The sequence below is a fragment of the Oncorhynchus mykiss genome, chromosome 23, assembly GCF_013265735.2.
Source record: "Oncorhynchus mykiss isolate Arlee chromosome 23, USDA_OmykA_1.1, whole genome shotgun sequence".
Classification (NCBI taxonomy): domain Eukaryota; kingdom Metazoa; phylum Chordata; class Actinopteri; order Salmoniformes; family Salmonidae; genus Oncorhynchus; species Oncorhynchus mykiss.
In genome coordinates, this window is record NC_048587.1 from 50,533,810 (window position 1) to 50,555,518 (window position 21,709).

Sequence of the window (21,709 nt, forward strand, 5' to 3'; positions counted from 1 at the left end):
CAACATGACATGGAGGAACACGTTCAGCAGGTTCCTCTTCACCTGGAGAGAGAGAACTGTCTTAAAACACTGTAACAACATGATGTGGTAGAACACATTCAGCAGGTTCCTCTTCACCTGGAGAGAGAGAACAGTCTTATAACACTGTAACAACATGATGTGGTAGAACACATTCAGCAAGAAGGAACCCAGCTGACAAACTATTAAGCCTAATATTGACAGCGTCGTTATAACTGTTATGCTGCAGAGATAACGGAATCTTTTAAGTTGATCTCGGCGGTCTAGGGTGGGTTACTGTAAAGCACTTTGATAACTGTGTTTATGTAAAAGGGCTTTTTAAATTACATTTGATTGTTGATTGATTGATTTGAAAAATGATTGATTTGAAAATTCTTGTCCCACACCTCAGCGAAGGAGGGAAATGTTTTGTTGTGTATTACTCACCCGTGTGCGGATACTTTTGGCACGGTCAGCGTAGCTCAGCGTGTTGCGAGACTCCTCGAAGGCCAGGGAGGCGGGGCTAATGTGGGCTATCATCACTGTGCGACTGTTGCCTCCCAACGAGTCCTGTCAATCAAGCACATCAGAACAGGAAGTGAATGAATGCAAGTGGAATGGAGAATAATCCTTCTGAATGATGCAAAAGGACAACAAAAAGTACTGTACTGTATTGTTTTGTGTGGTGTGGCATGATGTGGTGTGATGTGATATGGTGTGTGGTGTAGTGTGGTATGGTGTGGTATGGTGTGCTATGGTGTGGTCATTCATGATGAATGTTGTGTGGTATGGAGTGGTGTGTTGTGGTATGGTGCTAGTATAGTGTATTGTAATCACTATACTACAGTCTTCGATAGGAAAGGGAAAAGGGGGAAACCTAGTCAGTTGTACAACTGAATGCATTCTTCCTCATTTAACCCAACCCCTCTGAATCAGAGAGGTGTGGGGGGCTGCCATAATCGACATCCACGTCTTCGGCGCCCGGGGAACAGTAGGTTATCTGTCTTGCTCAGGGGCAGAACAACACATTTTGACCATGTCAGCTCGGGGATTCGATCCAACAACCTTTCGGTTACTGGCTCAACGCTCCAACCACTATGGGTACTGTACCTTCAGCAAGCGCGTCAGCTTGCTGTCCCTGTAGTTGACATATTTGTTACCATGTTTCTCACTCAGGGCGTTGATGCAGTTACCCAGAGCCAGGAGGGAGCGGTTGATGTGGGCCCCTTCTTTTAACCTCTGACCTCTGTTCTGTGTCTGGGAGAGAAAGCAGGTTTACTATCTGGTCTCATGTTTTTATTTAAGCTTTATTTAACTAGGCTAGTCAGTTAAGAACAAATTCTTATTTACAATGACGGCCAACCAGTGGGTTAACTGCCTTATTCGGGGGCAGAACGACAGATTTTTTTACCTTGTCAGCTCATTCAATCTAGCAACCTTTCGGCTACTGGCCCATCGCTCTAACCACAACATGCCGCCTCACATGTTCCAGAGCATACATTGTGCTGATCACCGACTGAGCAGACTGACTGGTCAACAATTAATAGAGTGGTTATTTAGGATGCAAGGTGATTTGTAGATCAGTCAGTCTGTCTACAAAGTAGTAGACGGCCATTGTCTCGGTTTGATGAGTTACAGCCCAGGACATATACTGCCTATGTTAACCATCAGAGGGGGCTCTAACCCTCCTTTTCTTTCCTCTGTCTGCAGTTACATTGGAAGAGTTGCAAGTAAAACATCACGCAGATTTTTTATAACCGCTTATGAGTTACTATGAACGCTGTCAATGTCATAACACATCATACATGTATTATAATGCATTATAAGGGATGTTATTACATAGGTACTTTATAGAAAGTGTTACCAGCCTTGGACCAAAACACATCTCACTGACAGAAAACATCCCAGAGGTAGTGGAACCCCCTCTGTTCTCCTATATCTTAAGAGACCGGTGGCCTATAGGCTATGATATACATCCATAGAAGAGCCTAGCTGGTTAAACGTTCTAAAAGTTTCCATGGTAAATATGTGTTCTCTCCACTCAGGCATGATTGCATGTTTTTGTCATGGTAGCGTACCAAATGGCACCGTATTCCCTGTATAGTACACTACTTTTGACCAGAGCCCTATGGGAAATTGGGTGGTATTTGGGACACATACCATTGTGTTTATGAGGTCTGGCTGTTTTAATATGGACGCTAATCTAACAACATTCATCAAATCTAACTACCTGTAGCTCAGGCCCTGAAGCAAGGATATGCATATTCTTGATACCACTTGAAAGGAAACACTTGGACATTTGTGGAAATGTGAAAGGAATGTAGGAAAATATAACACATTAGATCTAGTAAAAGATAATACAAAGAAAAAAACAACCGATTCTTTTTTGTTTGTACCATCATCTTTGAAATGCAAGAGAATGGCCATAATGTGTAATTCCAGCCCAGGTGCAATTTAGATTTTGGCCACTAGATGGCAATAGTGTATGTGCAAAGTTCCCTACTGATCCAATGAACCATAATATTTCTGTTCAAAATTTTGTGTCAAGACTGCCCAAATGCGCCTGACTTGTTTATTAATAACTTTTCAAGTTCAAAACTCAAACAATAGCATGGTATTATTTCACTGTAATAGCTACTGTAAATTGGACAGTGCAGTTAGATTAACAAGAATTTAAGATTTCTGACCATATCAGATATGTCTATGTCCTGAGAATTTTTTATGTTACTTACAACCTCATGCTAATCGCATTAGCCTACGTTAGCTCAACCGTCCCATGGGAGACCCACAGACCCTGAATAGGTTTTTAAGCACTTTGCCTAGAGTAGAACGACTACAGGGAACCACTGCAACGAATATGAGAAGAAAACACCTATTATGAAGCCTTCAGAGTTCACAGGAGAAATTCTAACTATGATCCTAACTATGATCCTCCAGGAACCAAGAGGATAACTTTAGTACAGGCCCTATGTTCCTCCAGGAACCAAGAGCATTAAGTGTAAGGTTTATAGTAAATGTGTCATATACTGTGTCACAAACATCCCAAACTAGTTCACAAAAGACATTAGCTGCATCCCAAATGGAATCCTATTTCCTCTATAGAGCACTACTTTTTGACCCATATATCAAAAGTAGTGCACTATAGGGAATAGGGTGCCATTTGGGATGCAGACATTCTGTTGCCAGTATTGGCGTCACTCCAACTGTAATCTGTTCAACAAAAGTAACCAGCACCATAAAACTGTGCTATAGATGTCACAGTAAAGTTACATCACCATCCCTCAGAGAGAGAGACACGGCTTAATGTGAGCTCTCACATTTTCAACATGTTTTCTTTTTACAAAAGGATAGATTTGGAGTTAGATAAACTTGGATTTTTCGGCAGGTACATACAGTGCCGAAAGTATTCGGCCCCCTTGAACTTTGCGACCTTTTGCCACATTTCAGGCTTCAAACATAAAGATATAAAACTGTATTTTTTTGTGAAGAATCAACAACAAGTGGGACACAATCATGAAGTGGAACGACATTTATTGAATATTTCAAACTTTTTTAACAAATCAAAAAACTGAACAATTGGGCGTGCAAAATTATTCAGCCCCCTTAAGTTAATACTTTGTAGCGCCACCTTTTGCTGCGATTACAGCTGTAAGTCGCTTGGGGTATGTCTCTATCAGTTTTGCACATCGAGAGATTGACATTTTTTCCCATTCCTCCTTGCAAAACAGCTCGAGCTCAGTGAGGTTGGATGGAGAGCATTTGTGAACAGCAGTTTTCAGTTCTTTCCACAGATTCTCGATTGGATTCAGGTCTGGTCTTTGACTTGGCCATTCTAACACCTGGATATGTTTATTTTTGAACCATTCCATTGTAGATTTTGCTTTATGTTTTGGATCATTGTCTTGTTGGAAGACAAATCTCCGTCCCAGTCTCAGGTTTTTTGCAGACTCCATCAGGTTTTCTTCCAGAATGGTCCTGTATTTGGCTCCATCCATCTTCCCATCAATTTTAACCATCTTCCCTGTCCCTGCTGAAGAAAAGCAGGCCCAAACCATGATGCTGCCACCACCATGTTTGACAGTGGGGATGGTGTGTTCAGCTGTGTTGCTTTTACGCCAAACATAACGTTTTGCATTGTTGCCAAAAAGTTCAATTTGGGTTTCATCTGACCAGAGCACCTTCTTCCACATGTTTGGTGTGTCTCCCAGGTGGCTTGTGGCAAACTTTAAACAACACGTTTTATGGATATCTTTAAGAAATGGCTTTCTTCTTGCCACTCTTCCATAAAGGCCAGATTTGTGCAATATACGACTGATTGTTGTCCTATGGACAGAGTCTCCCACCTCAGCTGTAGGTCTCTGCAGTTCATCCAGAGTGATCATGGGCCTCTTGGCTGCATCTCTGATCAATCTTCTCCTTGTATGAGCTGAAAGTTTAGAGGGACGGCCAGGTCTTGGTAGATTTGCAGTGATCTGATACTCCTTCCATTTCAATATTATCGCTTGCACAGTGCTCCTTGGGATGTTTAAAGCTTGGGAAATATTTTTGTATCCAAATCCGGCTTTAAACTTCTTCACAACAGTATCTCGGACCTGCCTGGTGTGTTCCTTGTTCTTCATGATGCTCTCTGCGCTTTTAACGGACCTCTGAGACTATCACAGTGCAGGTGCATTTATATGGAGACTTGATTACACACAGGTGGATTGTATTTATCATCATTAGTCATTTAGGTCAACATTGGATCATTCAGAGATCCTCACTGAACTTCTGGAGAGAGTTTGCTGCACTGAAAGTAAAGGGGCTGAATAATTTTGCACGCCCAATTTTTCAATTTTTTGATTTGTTAAAAAAGTTAGAAATATCCAATAAATGTCGTTCCACTTCATGATTGTGTCCCACTTGTTGTTGATTCTTCACAAAAAAATACAGTTTTATATCTTTATGTTTGAAGCCTGAAATGTGGCAAAAGGTCGCAAAGTTCAAGGGGGCCGAATACTTTCGCAAGGCACTGTATGCAGGATGCTACACTCCACAGCATGGCCTTCGCTCCAGATCAAAACTACAAACCTAGAACCTAATTTTGACCAAAATTAACCGGAGAGATTACTGCTTCCAAGGTTTTATTTTTCCAAGCTAAACGGAAGGTGTTCTAACCAACAAACAGCAGAGACCTGAGGACACCATTCCAACCTGGAACTGAGTCAGAAACAAATTAAATTAAATTCACGGTGTGAAGTAAAAGGCCTTTGGGCCCAACAAGTGTCAGGAGTCTTTGAAGCATCATCTGAAGCCCCTCCTGCTGTTCAAAGACCATTCCCTGGCATTTTATACAAGAAATCTGCCTCCAGAAATAAAAGCTTCTCCCAAGTGGCTGTGACACCTACTCCTGTTACCTGCTGCACTGCTGCTAGGATTTCACCTGGCGATCTGTTCACCGTCTGCCCTGGCCTGTCTCCCCCTCTGGTACAGGTACCTCCACCACATTCACCCCTCTCTCCCTGGCCTATCTCCTCCTGTCTGGTACAGGTACCTCCACCACATTCACCCCTCTCTCCCTGGTCTGTCTCCCCCTGTCTGGTACAGGTACCTCCACCACACTCACACCTTTCTCCCTGGTCTGTCTCCCCCTGTCTGGTACAGGTACCTCCACCACACTCACACCTTTCTCCCTGGTCTGTCTCCCCCTGTCTGGTACAGGTACCTCCACCACATTCACCCCTCTCTCCCTGGTCTGTCTCCCCCTGTCTGGTACAGGTACCTCCACCACACTCACACCTTTCTCCCTGGTCTGTCTCCCCCTGTCTGGTACAGGTACCTCCACCACACTCACACCTTTCTCCCTGGTCTGTCTCCCCCTGTCTGGTACAGGTACCTCCACCACATTCACCCCTCTCTCCCTGGTCTGCCTCCTCCTGTCTGGTACAGGTACCTCCACCACATTCACCCCTCTCTCACTGGTCTGTCTCCCCCTGTCTGGTACAGGTACCTCCACCACATTCACCCCTCTCTCCCTGGTCTGCCTCCTCCTGTCTGGTACAGGTACCTCCACCACACTCACACCTTTCTCCCTGGTCTGTCTCCCCCTGTCTGGTACAGGTACCTCCACCACACTCACACCTTTCTCCCTGGTCTGTCTCCCCCTGTCTGGTACAGGTACCTCCACCACATTCACCCCTCTCTCCCTGGTCTGCCTCCTCCTGTCTGGTACAGGTTCCTCCACCACATTCACCCCTCTCTCCCGAGCTTTCGCTCACCTCCAGCACACACGCACTGTTGGGGCGAGTGAATCTGAACTTACAATGGCTAGCCCCAAGTCGTTATATATTTTTAAAATGTTCTTGTGCATTTTGCTATTTTCCTCATGACTCCTGCATACTTTGTTGACTACAAACTTTATTTTCCAACCGTGGGCCAGAGCCCAGTTCTCCCTGTTCCTCCTCCCCGCACTCGCCCTGAGGTGCATGTCCTCGGCCCAGTACCACCAGTGCCGGCACCACGTACCAGGCCTACAGTGAGCCTCGTCTGTCCTGAGCTGCTCGTCTCTCGTCTGTCCTGAGCCGCCAGAGTCTCCCGTCTGTCCTGAGCAGCTAGAGTCTCCCGTCTGTCCTGAGCTGCTAGAGTCTCCAGTCTGTCCTGAGCTGCTAGAGCCACCAGTCTGTCCTGAGCCGTCATAGCCGCCAGTCTGTCCTGAGCCGTCAGAGCCGCCAGTCTGTCCTGAGCCGTCAGTCAGCCAGGAGCTGCCAGAGCCGTCAGCCAGCCAGGAGCTGCCAGAGCCGTCAGCCAGCCAGAAGCTACCCCTCAGTCCGGAGCTGCCCTTCAGTCCGGAGCTGCCCTTCAGTCCGGAGCTGCCCTTCAGTCCGGAGCTGCCCTTCAGTCCAGTGGGGCCCTTTAGTAGGGTTGCCAGTCCTAGGTTGGCGGCGATGGTCGCCGTTCCTAGGAGGCCACAAAAGCGGACTAAGACTATGGTGGAGTGGGGTCCACGTCCAGCACCCGAGCCTACGCCGTGAAAGAAGCCCACCCGGACCCTCCCCTTTAGATTAGGTTTTGTGGGCGGAGTCCGCACCTTTGTGGGGGGGGGGGGGGGGGGGTACTGTCTTATTCTAGGGTGTTTTGCACTGTCTAGGAGTTTTTGTAGATTTATGGGGTTGATTTCATCTAGGTGTTTATGTTGGTCTATGGTTGCCTAGATTGGTTCTCAATTAGAGGCAGGTGTTTATCGTTGTCTCTGATTGGGAACCATATTTAGGCAGCCATCTTCTTTGGGTATTTTGTGGGTTATTGTCTATGTTATGTTGCACGTTAGCACATTGTTTATATAGCGGCCACGTTCTTCTTATCGTTTTGTTGTTTTGTTTAATTGTTCTTCCTGAAATAAAGAAGAATGTATTCTAACCACGCTGCGCTTTGGTCCCCATATGACGATCGTGACACTATGATTTGATAGAGCAGTCTGACTGAGCGATGGTAGGCACCAGAAGGCTCGTAAGCATTCATTCAAACAGCACTTTTGTGCGTTTTGCCAGCAGCTCTTCGCAATGCTTCAAGCATTGTGCTGTTTATGACTTCAAGCCTATCAACTAAATGGCTAGCTAGTTAGCGGGTACCACTAAAAGCGTTTCAAACGTCACTCGCTCTGAGACTTGGAGTAGTTGTTCCCTTGCGATGGGTAATGATGCTTCGAGGGTGGCTGTTGTCAATGTGTTCCTGGTTCGAGCCCAAGTAGGGGCGAGGAGAGGGACGGAAGCTATCCTGTTACACTGGCAATACTAAAGTGTCTATAAGAACATCCAATAGTCAAAGGTATATGAAATACAAATGGTATAGAGAGAAATAGTCCTATAAATACTATATTAACTACAACCTAAAACCTCTTACCTTGGAATATTGAAGTCTCATGTTAAAAGGAACCACCAACTTTCATATGTTCTCATGTTCTGAGCAAGGAACTTAAACGTTAGCATTTTTACATGGCACATATTGCACTTTTACTTTCTTCTCCAACACTTTGTTTTTTTTCCCAACAAAATTGAACATGTTTCATAATTTTTTGAGGCTAAATAGATTTTTATTGATGTATTATATTAAGTTAAAATAGGTGTTCATCCAGTATTGGATAATACGATACCGATACCAATAATCGGTATCGGTGTTGAAAAATCATAAATCGGTCGACCTCTAGTTGTCATGTGTTGCTGCCTTGCTATGTTGTTGTCTTAGGTCTCTCTTTATGTAGTGTTGTGTTGTCTCTCTTACTGTGATGTGTGTTTTGTACTATATTTATATTGTTTATATTTATTTATTTTATTTTCCCAGGTCCCTGTCCCCGCAGAAGGCCTTTTGTCTTTTGGTAGGCCGTCATTGTAAATAAGAATTTGCTCTTAACTGACTTGCCAAGTTAAATAAATGTAAAAATAAAATAAAAATGAAATCAATGATATCATCCATTTTGTCATAAAGAAGACGCTGATAGACGGTCAACTATAGGGACATTAAACCCTTCTTTCCCTTAATGGTCCACAGTGTAAATCCATTGTACTTACACTCTGAAGGGCCTTTATTAAAGTGTCCTATAAACCCTATTCCCTACATAGTACGCTACTTCTGATCAGGGACCTATGTGTTTTAGTACAAATATAGGGCTTAGAACACCCCCCCCCCCCCCCCAAACGCGCACACACACACTGGAATGTCTGGAAGGAGACTGTGATGTTATGTTATGGACACAAGTAACAGACCATAACAAGTGAAAAAACACACACACACGCCCCTACACCATACTCATACACACACCCCAACACACACATAGTGTTCCGCACCTGTGAGGCTCGTTCTGAGCCGGCAAGGTCGATCATGAAGAGGCGTGCGAAGCGGACTTCCTGTAGAAGGTCTCGACAGCGGCTCGTCTGCCTGACCGACACCTGCAGCACGGCATGGGACCGGGACGAAGTCTGGTTGGCTGCCGTGGGCTCCTGGGTACGCTGCTTATTACCCTTCATCAGCAGATCCATGATCTGGCAGGAACACAGTCATAAAGCTCTATGTAGCTCTATGTATCTCTAATATGTAGTGCTTGTAGATATGTTATGTAGGCTTCATAATATTCAATATTCGTATTTAGATAACAATGTATAGTTTGTATTTACAGTATCAGTCAAAAGTTTGGACACACCTACTCATTCAAAGCTGATGACAGCTTTGCACACTCTTGGTATTCTCTCAACCAGCTTCATGAGGTAGTTACCTGGAATGCATTTCAATTAACGAGTGTGCATTGTTAAAAGTTCATTCTTGGGGGACAAAAAAGTATTTAGTCAGCCACTAATTGTGCAAGTTCTCTCACTTAGAAAGATGAGAGAGGCCTGTAATTTCATCATAGGTACACTTCAACTATGACAAGACAAAATGACAACAAAAAAAAAATCCAGAAATCACATTGTAGGATTTTTAATGAATTTATTGGCAAATTATGGTGGAAAATAAGTATTTGGTCAATAACAAAAGTTTATCTCAATACTTTATATACCTGTTATATACCCTTTGTTGGCAATGACAGAGGTCAAACGTTTTCTGTAAGTCTCTGTAAGGTTTTCACACATTGTTGCTGGTATTTTGGCCCATCCTCCATGCAGATCTCCTCTAGAGCAGTGCTGTTTTGGGGCTGTTGCTGGCCAACACAGACTTTCAACTCCCTCCAAAGATTTTCTATGGGGTTGAGATCTGGAGACTGGCTAGGCCACTCCAGGACTTTGAAATGCTTCTTACGAAGCCACTCCTTCGTTGCCCGGGCGGTGTGTTTGGGATCATTGTCATGCTGAAAGACACAGCCACGTTTCATCTTCAATGCCCTTGCTGATGTAAGGTGGTTTTCACTCAAAATCTCACGATACATGGCCCCATTCATTCTTTCCTTTACACGGATCAGTCCGTGATGTTTCCACCCCCATGCTTCACAGTAGGTACTGTGTTCTTTGGATGCAACTCAGCATTCTTTGTCCTCCAAACACGACGAGTTGAGTTTATACCAAAAAGTTATATTTTGGTTTCATCTGACATTCTCCCAATCTTCTTCTGGATCATCCAAATGCTCTCCAGCAAACTTCAGACGGGCATGGATATGTACTGGCTTAAGCAGGGGGACACGTCTGGCACTGCAGAATTTGAGTCCCTGGCGGCGTAGTGTGTTACTTACTGATGGTAGGCTTTGTTACTTTGGTCCCAGCTCTCTGCAGGACATTCACTAGGTCCCCCGTGTGGTTCTGGAATTTTTGCTCACCGTTCTGGTGATCATTTTGACCCCACGGGGTGAGATCTTGCGTGGAGCCCCAGGTCGAGGGAGATTATCACTGGTCTTGTACGTCTTCCATTTCCTAATAATTGCTCCCACAGTTGATTTCTTCAAACCAAGATGCTTATCTAATGCAGATTCAGTCTTCCCAGCCTGGTGCAGGTCTACAATTTTGTTTCTGGTGTCCTTTGACAGCTCTTTGGTCTTGGCCATAGTGGAGTTTGGAGTGTGACTGTTTGAGGTTGTGGACAGGTGTCTTTTATACTGATAACAAGTTCAAACAGGTGCCATTAATACAGGTAACGAGCAGAGGACAGAGGAGCCTCTTAAAGAAGAAGTTACAGGTCTGTGAGAGCCAGAAATCTTGCTTGTTTGTAGGTGACCAAATATGTATTTTCCACCATAATTTGCAATAAATTCATTTTTGTCTGTCATAGATGAAAATTACAGGCCTGTTACAGAAATATTTTTAAGTGGGAGAACTTGCACTGACTAAAAACTTTTTTGCCCCACTGTATATTTTTTTAAACATTTTTATTTTTACCCCCTTTTTCTCCCCAATTTCGTGGTATCCAATTGTTAGTAGCTACTATCTTGCCTCCTGTACGGGCTCGGAGGTTGAAAGTCATCCTTTGATACAAAACCCAACCAAGCCGCACTGCTTCTTAACACAGCGCGCATCCAACCCAGAAGTCAGCCGCACCTACGTGTCAGAGGAAACACCATGCACCTGGCAACCTTGGTTAGCGTGCACTGCACCCGGTCTGCCACAGGAGTCGCTGGTGCGCGATGAGACAAGGATATCCCTACCGGCCAAACCCTCCCTAACCCGGACGACGCTAGGCCAATTGTGCGTCTTCCCACGGACCTGCCGGTCGCGGCCGTTTACACCGTTTACGACAGAGCCTGGGCGCGAACCCATAGCCTCTGGAGGCACAGCTGGCACTGCAGTACAGCGCCCTTAACCACTGCGCCACCCGGGAGGCCTAAAAGTTCATTCTTAATGTGTTTGAGCTAATCAGATGTGTTATGACAAGGTAGGGTTGGAATACAGAAGATAGCCCTATTTGGTAAAAGACCAAGTCTATAATATGGCAAGAACAGCTCGAATAAGCAAAGAGAAATGACAGTCCATCATAACTTTAAGACATGAAGGTCAGTCAATCCGGAACATTTCAAGAACTTTGAACGTTTCTTCAAGTGCAGTCGCAAAAACCATCAAGGGCTATGATGAAACTGGCTCTCATGAGGACCACCACAGAAAAGGAAGACCCAGAGTAACCCCTGCTGCAGAGGATAAGTTAATTAGAGTTAACTGCACCTCAGATTGCAGCCCAAATAAAATGCTTTACAGAGTTCAAGTAACAGTTCAACTGTTCAGATGAGGCTGCGTGAATCAGGTCTTCATGGACAAATTACTACAAATAAACCACTACTAAAGGAGACCAATAATAAGAAGAGACTTGCTTGGGCCAAGAAACACAAGCAATGGACATTAGACCGGTGGAAATCTGGCCTTTGGTCTGATGAGTCCAAATTTGAGATTTTTGATTCCAACTGCCGTGCCTTTGTGAGACGTAGAGTGGGTGAACGGATGCTCTCCACATGTGTGGGCCCCACCGTGAAGCATGGAGGAGGAGGTGTGATTGTGCTTTGCTGGTGGCACTGTCTGTGATTTATTTAGAATTCAAGGCACAGTTAGCCAGCATGGCTACCACAGCATTCTGCAGCGATAAGTCATCCCATCTGGTTTGCGCGTAGTGGAACTAACATTTGTTTTTAAACAAGACAATGACCCAGCACACCTCCAGGCTATGTAAGGGCTATTTGACCAAGAAGGAGAGTGATGGAGTGCTGCATCAGATGACCTGGTCCTCCACAATCACCCGACCTCAACCCAATTGAGATGGTTTGGGATGAGTTTGACAGCAGTGTGAAGGAAAAGCAGCCAACAAGTGCTCAGCATATCTTTTATTTATTTATTTTTCACCTTTATTTAACCAGGTAGGCTAGTTGAGAACAAGTTCTCATTTGCAACTGCGACTTGGCCAAGATAAAGCATAGCAATTTGACACATACAACAACAAAGAGTTCCACATGGAATAAACAAAACATAGTCAATAATACAGTAGAACAAAAGAAAACAACAAGTCTACATACAGTGAGTGCAAATGAGGTAAGATAAGGGAGTTAATGCAATAAATAGGACAAGGTGGCAAAGTAATTACAATATAGCAATTAAACACTGCAATGGTAGATGTGCAGAAGATGAATGTGCAAGTAGAGATACTGGGGTACAAAGGAGCAAGATTAAAAAAAATACAGTATAGGGATGAGGTACAGTACGTAGATAGATGGGCTGTTTACAGATGGGCTATGTACAGGTGCAGTGATCTGTGAGTTGCTCTGACAGCTGGTGCTTAAAGCTAGTGAGGGAGATATGAGTCTCCAGCTTCAGAGATTTGTGCAGTTCGTTCCAGTCATTGGCAGCAGAGGAAGGAAAGACGACCAAAGGAGGAATTGACTTTGGAGGTGACCAGTGAGATATACCTGCTGGAGCACGTGCTACGAGTGGGTGCTGCTACGGTGACCAGTGAGCTGAGATAAGGTGGGGCTTTACCTAGCAGAGACTTGTAGATAACCTGTAGACAGAGAGTTTGGCGATGAGTATGAAGCGAGGGCCAACCAACGAGAGCGTACAGGTCGCAATGGTGGGTAGTGTATGGGGCTTTGGTGACAAAACGGATGGCACTGTGGTAGACTGCATCCAGTTTGTTGAGTAGAGTGTTGGAGGCTATTTTATAGATGACATCACCGAAGTCGAGAATCGGTAGGATGGTCAGGTTTACGAGGGTATGTTTGGCAGCATGAGTGAAGGATGCTTTGTTGCGATATATGTGGGAACTCGTTCAAGGCTATTGGAAAAGCATTCCTAATGAAACTGGTTGAGAGAATGCCAACAGTGTGCAAAGCTGTCATCAAGGCAAAGCGTGGCTACTTTGAAGAATATAACATCTAAAATATATTTTGATATACCACTTTTAGGTTACTACATGATTCGGTTACCATATGTGATTTTGATGTCTTCACTATTATTAAAAAATGTAGAAAATAGTAAAAATAAAGAAAAACCGTTGAATGAGTAGGTGTGTCCAAACATTTGACTGGTACTGTATGTGTTTTATGTAAAGTGTGTGATCAAATCAAATATTATATGTCACATGCGCTGAATACAACAGTTGTAGACTTTATCGTGAAATGCTTGCTTACAAGCTCTTTGATCTTGTAAAGCATGGAGTTAGCGTGGCCAGACGTGACCTCTCACCTCTCGGGCGTTGATAGTGCAGACCTCTGTGATGCCAGCCACCTGGATCTCTCCTTTAGAATCCTCTCTCAGGTCCAGGAACCCAGAGGATGGGTTGAGAAGGTCCCGGATCATCTCGTTGTAGATCTGGGAACAGGGAATGAATGGGTCATTAGCTTCCACATCTCAGAAGCTCAACATCCAAGGAATTCTTATATTCAAGGACTTATTATATCCAAGAAATGATTCTACTCTTAAGAATGTAAATTACATTGTATAATATCTTGTAGAATATATTGTAGAATATATTGTAGAAAATAGCTTGTGGAATAGCTTGTTGAATAGCTTGTAGCAGAATAGCTAGTAGTAGAATAGCTTGAAGAATAATAGCTTGCAGAACAGCTTGTAGTTGAACAACTTGTACTAGAATAGCTTGTAGAATAACTTGTAGTAGAATAGCTTGTAGAATAACTTGTAGTATAATAGCTTGTAGAATAGCTTGCATAATAGCTTGTAGAAGAATAGATTGTAGAAGAAAAGCTTGTAGAATAGCTTGTAGAACTATTTAAATTAAAAAATATATATTTTACCTTTATTTAACTAGGCAAGTCAGTTAAGAATAAATTATTATTTTCAATGACTGCCTAGGAACAGTGGGTTAACTGCCTTGGAATAGCTTGTAGTAGAATAGCTTGTAGAATAGCTTGTAGAAGAATTGCTTGTAGTAGAATAGCATTTAGAATAGCTTTGTAGAATAATAGCTTGTAGAATAGCTAGTAGTAGAATAGCTCATAGAATAGCTTGTTGTAGAATAGCCTGTAGAAGAATAGCTTGTGGAATAGCTTGTTGAATAGCTTGAGTAGAATAGCTTGGGGAATAATAGATTGTAGAATATATTGTAGAATAGCTTGTAGCAGAATAGCTAGTAGTATAATAGCTTGAAGAATAATAGCTTGCAGAACAGCTTGTAGTTGAACAGCTTGTAGTAGAATAGCTTGTAGAATAAATTGTGAAAGAATAGCTTGTAGGAAAATAGCTTGTAGAAAAGCTTGTAGAACAGCTTGTAGAAAAATAGCTTGTAGAATAGCTTGCAGAATAGCTTGAAGAATAGCTTGTAGAATAATAGCTTTTGGTAGAAAAGCTTGTAGTAGAATAGCTTGTAGTAGAATACCTTGTACAAGAGCTTGTAGGATAACAGCTTGTGGTAGAATAACAGCTTGTTGAATAGCTTGTAGAATAATAGCATGTAGTAGAATAGCTTGTAGAATAGCATGTAGTAAAATAGCTTGTATTAGAATAGCATGTAGAATAATTTGTAGTAAAATAGCTTGAAGTAGAATAGCTTGTAGAATAATAGCATGTAGTAGAATAGCTGTAGAAGAATAGCTTGAAGTAGAATAGCTTGTAGAATAACTTGTAGTAGAATAGCTTGAATAATAACTTGTAGTATAGCTTGTAGAATAGTTTGCTAATATTTTGTAGAATACAATCTTGTAGAATAGGCTGTAGAATAACTATTAGAAGAATAGCTTGTAGAATAGCTTGCAGAAAAGAGTGTAGAAGAATAGCTTGTAGAATAATGGCTTGTAGAAGAGCTTGTAGAAAAACTTGTAGAATAATAGCTTGTAGAATAGCTAGTAGAATAATAGCTTGTAGAATAGCTAGTAGAAGAAAAGCTTGAAAAATAAGATTTTGTAGAATAATAGCTTAATGAAAAGCATATATAAGAGCTTGTAATATAATTGTTACGGTTTTCTTCCGATGAAGGAGAGGCGGACCAAAATGCAGCGTGGTTATTTTGATTAATCTTTAATAAAAGATAAACACGACCAATACAAAACAAGAAACGTAACGTGAAAACCTAAACAGCCTTATCTGGTGCAAACAAACACTGAGACAGGAACAATCACCCACGAAACACTCAAAGAATATGGCTGCCTAAATATGGTTCCCAATCAGAGACAACGATAAACACCTGCCTCTGATTGAGAACCACTCCAGGCAGCCATAGACTATTCTAGACAACCCCACTAACCACTATCCCATGACCTACAACAACCCCCTAGACAAAAAACACCACATAAAATAACCCATGTCACACCCTGGCCTGATCAAATAATAAAGAAAACACAAAATACTAAGACCAGGGCGTGACAGAACCCCCCCCCCCTCAAGGTGCGGACTCCCGGGCGCACACCTGAACCCATAGGGGAGGGTCCGGGTGGGCGTCTGTCCACGGTGGCGGCTCTGGCGCGGGACGTGGACTCCACTCCAACAAAGTCTCAGTCCGCCTGCATCGCGTCCTTAGATTGGCGACCCTCGCCGTCGACCTTGGCCTAGTAACCCTCACCAAGGGCCCCACTGGACTGAGGGGCAGCTCAGGACTGAGGGGTAGCTCGGGACTGAGGGGTAGCTCGGGACTGAGGGGTAGCTCGGGACTGAGAGGTAGCTCGGGACTGAGAGGTAGCTCGGGACTGAGAGGTAGCTCGGGACTGAGAGGTAGCTCGGGACTGAGAGGAAGCTCAGTACTGAGAGGAAGCTCAGTACTGAGAGGAAGCTCAGGCAGGTTAATGGCACTGGCAGATCCTGGCTGACTGGTGGTTCTGGCAGATCCTGGCTGACTGGCGGCTCTGGCAGATCCTGGATGACTGGCAGTTCTGGCAGATCCTGGCTGACTGGCAGTTCTGGCAGATCCTGGCTGACTGGCTGAATGGCGGATCCTGGCTGACGGCTCTGACCGATCCTGGCAGACTGACGGCTCTGGCTGCTCCATGCTGACTGGCGGCTCTGGCTGCTCCATGCTGACTGGCGGCTCTGGCTGCTCCATGCTGACTGGCGGCTCTGGCTGCTCCATGCTGACTGGCGGCTCCGGCTGCTCCATGCTGACTGGCGGCTCCGGCTGCTCCATGCTGACTGGCGGCTCTGGCTGCTCCATGCTGACTGGCGGCTCTGGCTGCTCCATGCTGACTGGCGGCTCTGGCTGCTTCTTGCAGACTGGCGGCCCTGGCGGCTCCTTGCAGACTGGCAGCTCCTTGCAGACTGGCAGCTCCTTGCAGACTGGCAGCTCCTTGCAGACTGGCAGCTCCTTGCAGACTGGCAGCTCTGGCTGCTCCTTGCAGACTTGCAGCTCTGGCAGCGCTGAACAGGCGGGAGACTCCGGCAGCGCTGTAGAGGAGGAAGGCTCTGACAGCGCTAGACAGACGGGAAACTCCGGCAGCGCTGGAGAGGAGGAAGGCTCTGGCAGCGCTGGACAGGTGAAGCGCACTGAAGGCCTGGTGCGTGGTGCTGGCACTGGTGGTACTGGGCCGAGAACACGCACAGGAAGCCTGGTGCGGGGAGCTGCCACCGGAGGGCTGGTGCGTGGAGGTGGTACTGGATAGACCGGACCGTGCAGGCGCACTGGAGCTCTTGAGCACTGAGCCTGCCCAACCTTACCTGGTTGAATGCTCCCGGTCGCCCTGCCAGTGCGGCGAGGTGGAATAGCCCGCACTGGGCTATGCAGGTGAACTGTGGACACCGAGCGCAAGGCTGGTGCCATGTAAGCCGGCCCAAGGAGACGCACTGGAGACCAGATGCGTAGAGCCGGCTTCATGACACTTGGCTCGATGCTTACTCTAGCACGGCCTATACGCAGAGCTGGTATGTACCGCACCGGGCTATGCACCCGCACTGGAGACATCGTGCGCACCACAGCATAACATGGTGCCTGCTCGGTCTCTCTAGCCCCCCGGGAAGCACAGGAAGTTGGCGCAGGTCTCCTACCTGGCGTCGCCATACCCCCCCCCCAATACATTTTGGGGGCTGATTCTCGGGCTTCCATCTGCGTCGCCGTGCTTCCTCCTCATACCAGCTCCTCTCCGCTTTCGCCGCCTCCAGCTCTTCTTTGGGGCGGCGATATTCTCCAGGCTGTGCCCAGGGTCCTTTACCGTCCAATATCTCCTCCCATGTCCAGAAATCTGGATTTCGCTGCTCCTGCTGCCTGTCACCACGCCGCTTGGTCCTGTTGTGGTGGGTGATTCTGTTACGGTTTTCTTCCGATGAAGGAGAGGCGGACCAAAATGCAGCGTGGTTATTTTGATTCATCTTCAATAAAAGATAAACACGACCAATACAAAACAAGAAACGTAACGTGAAAACCTAAACAGCCTTATCTGGTGCAAACAAACACTGAGACAGGAACAATCACCCACGAAACACTCAAAGAATATGGCTGCCTAAATATGGTTCCCAATCAGAGACAACGATAAACACCTGCCTCTGATTGAGAACCACTCCAGGCAGCCATAGACTATTCTAGACAACCCCACTAACCACTATCCCATAACCTACAACAAACCCCTAGACAAAACACACCACATAAAATAACCCATGTCACACCCTGGCCTGACCAAAATAATAAAGAAAACACAAAATACTAAGACCAGGACGGGACAATAATAGCTTCTAATATAATAGCTTGTAGAATTACTTGTAGACAAATAGCTTGTAGTGGAATAGCTTGTAGTAGAATAGCTTGCAGAATAGCTTGTAGTGGAATAGCTTGTAGTAGAATAGCTTGTAGTAGAATAGCTTGCATAATAGCTTGTAGAATAGCTTGTAGTAGAATAGCTTGCAGTAGAATAGCTTGAAGAATAACTATTAGAAGAATAGCTTGTAGAAAAGAGTGTAGAAGAATAGCTTGTAGAATAGCTTGTAGAAGAATAGCTTGTAGAATAGCTTGTAGAAGAATAGCTTGAAGAAGAATAGTTTGCAGAATAATAGCTTGTTGAATAGCTTATAAAATAGCTTGTAATAGAATAGCTTGTAGAATAATAGCTTGTACTAGAATAGCATGTAATATAATAGCTAGTAGAATAATAGCTTATATAATAGCTTGTAGTAGAATAGCTTGTAGAACAGCTTGTAGTAGAATAGCTTGTAGAATAGCTTGTAGAATGACTTGTAGAAGAATAGCTTATAGAATAGCGTGTAGAAGAACTTGCAGAATAATAGCTTGGAGAAGAATAGCTTGTAGAATAGCTTATAGAATAGCTTGCGGAAGAATAGTTTATGGAAGAATAGTTTGTAGAAATATAGCTTATAGAACAGCTTGTAGAATAATCATCTGTAGAAAAATAGCTTATAGAATATATTATAGAATAGCTTGTAGAAAGCTTTTAGAAGAATAGCTTGCAGAATAATAGCTGGTTGAATAGCTTATAGAATAGCTTGTAATAGAATAGCTTGTAGAATAATAGCTTATAGAATAGCTTGTAGAAAGCTTTTAGAAGAATAGCTTGCAGAATAATAGCTGGTTGAATAGCTTATAGAATAGCTTGTGATAGAATAGCTTGTAGAATAATAGCTTGTAGAATAGCTTGCACTAGAATAGCTTGTAGTAGAATAGCTTGTAGAATAACTTGTAGAATAGCTTGTAGAATAGCTTGTAATAGAATAGCTTGTAGAATAGCTTTTAGAAGAATAGTTTATGGAATAATAGCTTGTAGAAAAATAGCTTAAAGAATTGCTTGTAGAAAAGCCTGTAGAAGAAAAACTTGAAGAAAAACAGTTTGTAGAATAATAGCTTGTAGAATAATAGCTTATATAATAGCTTGTAATAGAATAGCTTGTAGAATAATAGCTTGTAGTAGAATAGCTTATAGAATAGCTTATAGAAAAGCTTATAGAATAGCTTGTAGAATAATAGCTCAAAGAATAGCTTAAAGAATAGCTTGTAGTGCAATAGCTTGTAGAATAATAGCTCATAGAATAGCTTATAGAATAGCTGGTAGAACAGATTGCAGAATAATAGCTTGTAGGATAGCTTGTAGTATAGTTTGCTAATAGCTTGTAGAATAAAAGCTTGTAGAATAGTTTGTATAATAGCTTGTAGTTGAATAGCTTGTAGGATAATGGCTTTTAGAATAGATTGCAGAATAGCTTGTAGACGAATATATTGTAGAATTATAGCTTGTAGTAGAATAGCTTGTAGTGGAATACCTTGTAGAATAGCTTGTAGAGTAGCTTGTAGAATAACTTGCAGAATAATATATTGTAGAATATCTTGCAGAAAAGAGTGTAGAAGAATAGCTTGAAGAAGAATAGTTTGTAGAATAATAGTTTGTTGAATAGCTTATATAATAGCTTGTAATAGAATAGCTTGTAGTAGAATAGCTTGTAATAGAATAGCTTGTAGAATAATAGCTTGTAGTAGAATAGCTTGTAATAGAATAGCTTGTAGAATAATAGCTTGTAGAATAGCTTGTAGAATAATAGCTTGTAATATAATAGCTTGTAGAATAATAGCTTGTAATATAATAGCTTGTAGAATAATAGCTTGTAGTAGAATAGCTTGTAATAGAATAGCTTGTAGAATAATAGCTTGTAGAATAGCTTGTAGTAGAATAGCTTGTAGTAGAATAGCTTGTAATAGAATAGCTTGCATAATAGCTTGTAGAATAGCTTGTAGTAGAATAGCTTGCAGTAGAATAGCTTGAAGAATAACTATTAGAAGAATAGCTTGTAGAAAAGAGTGTAGAAGAATAGCTTGTAGAATAGCTTGTAGAAGAATAGCTTGAAGAAGAATAGTTTGTAGAATAATAGCTTGTTGAATAGCTTATATAATAGCTTGTAATATAATAGCTTGTAGAATAATAGCTTGTAGAATAATAGCTTGTAGTAGAATAGCTTGTAATAGAATAGCTTGTAGAATAATAGCTTGTAGAATAGCTTGTAGAATAACAGCTTGTAGAATAATAGCTTATATAATAACTTGTACTAGAGTAGCTTGAAGTAGAATAGATTGTATAATAGCTTGTGGTAGAATAGCTTGCAGAATAGCTTGTAGTAGAATAGCTTGTAGAATGCCTTGTAGAAGAATAGCTTATAGAATAGCTTGTGGAATAGCTTATAGAATAGCTTGTAGATTAATATCTTATAGAATAGGTTGTAGAATAGCTTGAAGAATAATAGCTTACAGAACAGCTTATAGTATAGCTTGTAGAATAATAGCTTATAGAATAACTTATAGAAAAGCTTGTAGTGGAATATCTTGTAGAATAATAGCTTATAGAATAGCTTGTAGAAAAGCTTGTAGAAAAAAAGCTTATAGCACAACTTATAGAATAGCTTATAGAATAGCTTGTAGAAAAGCTTGTAGAAAAAAAGCTTATAGAATAACTTGTAGAATAGCTTGTAGAGTTTGCTTGTAGAATAATAGCTTATAGAATATCTTGTAGTAGAACAGTTTCTAGAATAATAGCTTGTAGTAGAACAGATTGTAGAATAATAGCTTGTAAAATAGATTGCAGAATAATAGCTTGTAGAATAGCTTGTAGTTTAATAGTGTGAAGAAGAATAGCTTGTAGAATAGCTTGTAGTTTAATAGTGTGAAGAAGAATAGCTTGTAGTGGAATATCTTGTAGAATAATAGCTTATAGAATAGCTTGTAGAAAAGCTTGTAAAAAAAAAGCTTATAGAATAACTTGAAGAGTAATAATAGCTTCTATAATATCTTGTAGTAGAACAGTTTCTAGAATAATAGCTTGTAGTAGAACAGCTTGTAGTGGAATACCTTGTAGAATAATAGCTTATATAATACCTTATAGAATAGCTTGTAGTAGAATAGCTTGTAGAATAACTTCTAGAAGAATAGCTTGTAGAATGGCTTGCAGAATAACTAGTAGAATAATAGGTTGTAGAATAACAGCTTGTAGAATAACTAGTAGAATAATAGGTTGTAGAATAACAGCTTGTAGAATAACTAGTAGAAGAATAGGTTGTAGAATAGCTTGTAGAAAATAGTGTAGAAGAATAGCTTGTAGAATAATAGCTTGTAGAATAGCTTGTAGAAAAACGCGTAGAAGAATAGCTTGTAGAAACGGTTGTAGAAGAATAGCTTGAAGAAGAATAGTTTGTAGAATAATAGCTTGTAGAATAATAGCTTATATAATACCTTATAGAATAGCTTGTAGAATAACAGCTTGTAGAATAATAGCTTATATAATAGCTTGCACTAAAATAGCTTGTAGTAGAATAGCTTATATAATACCTAATATAATAGCTTGTAATAAAATAGCTTGTCGTAGAATAGCTTGTCGTAGAATAGCTTGTAGAATAGCTTGTAGTATAATAGCTTGTAGTAG

At 42.4% G+C, this 21,709-nt stretch overlaps 1 protein-coding gene across 2 annotated transcripts in view; it reads right to left on the bottom strand.

Annotated features, from left to right (window-relative positions):
- The window catches only part of LOC110503027 (kinesin-like protein KIF19), a 72,487-nt gene that overhangs the window by 12,896 nt on the left and 37,882 nt on the right, over window positions 1–21,709 (bottom strand). For both annotated transcript variants that reach the window (XM_036960747.1, XM_036960746.1), the window contains exons 5-8: window positions 13,608–13,733; window positions 8,814–9,008; window positions 1,108–1,254; window positions 445–567 (exon numbers count right to left, since the gene is read on the bottom strand). In XM_036960747.1, coding sequence (XP_036816642.1) covers window positions 445–567; window positions 1,108–1,254; window positions 8,814–9,008; window positions 13,608–13,733 — 591 coding nt within the window. The remainder of the gene's footprint in view (window positions 1–444; window positions 568–1,107; window positions 1,255–8,813; window positions 9,009–13,607; window positions 13,734–21,709) is intronic.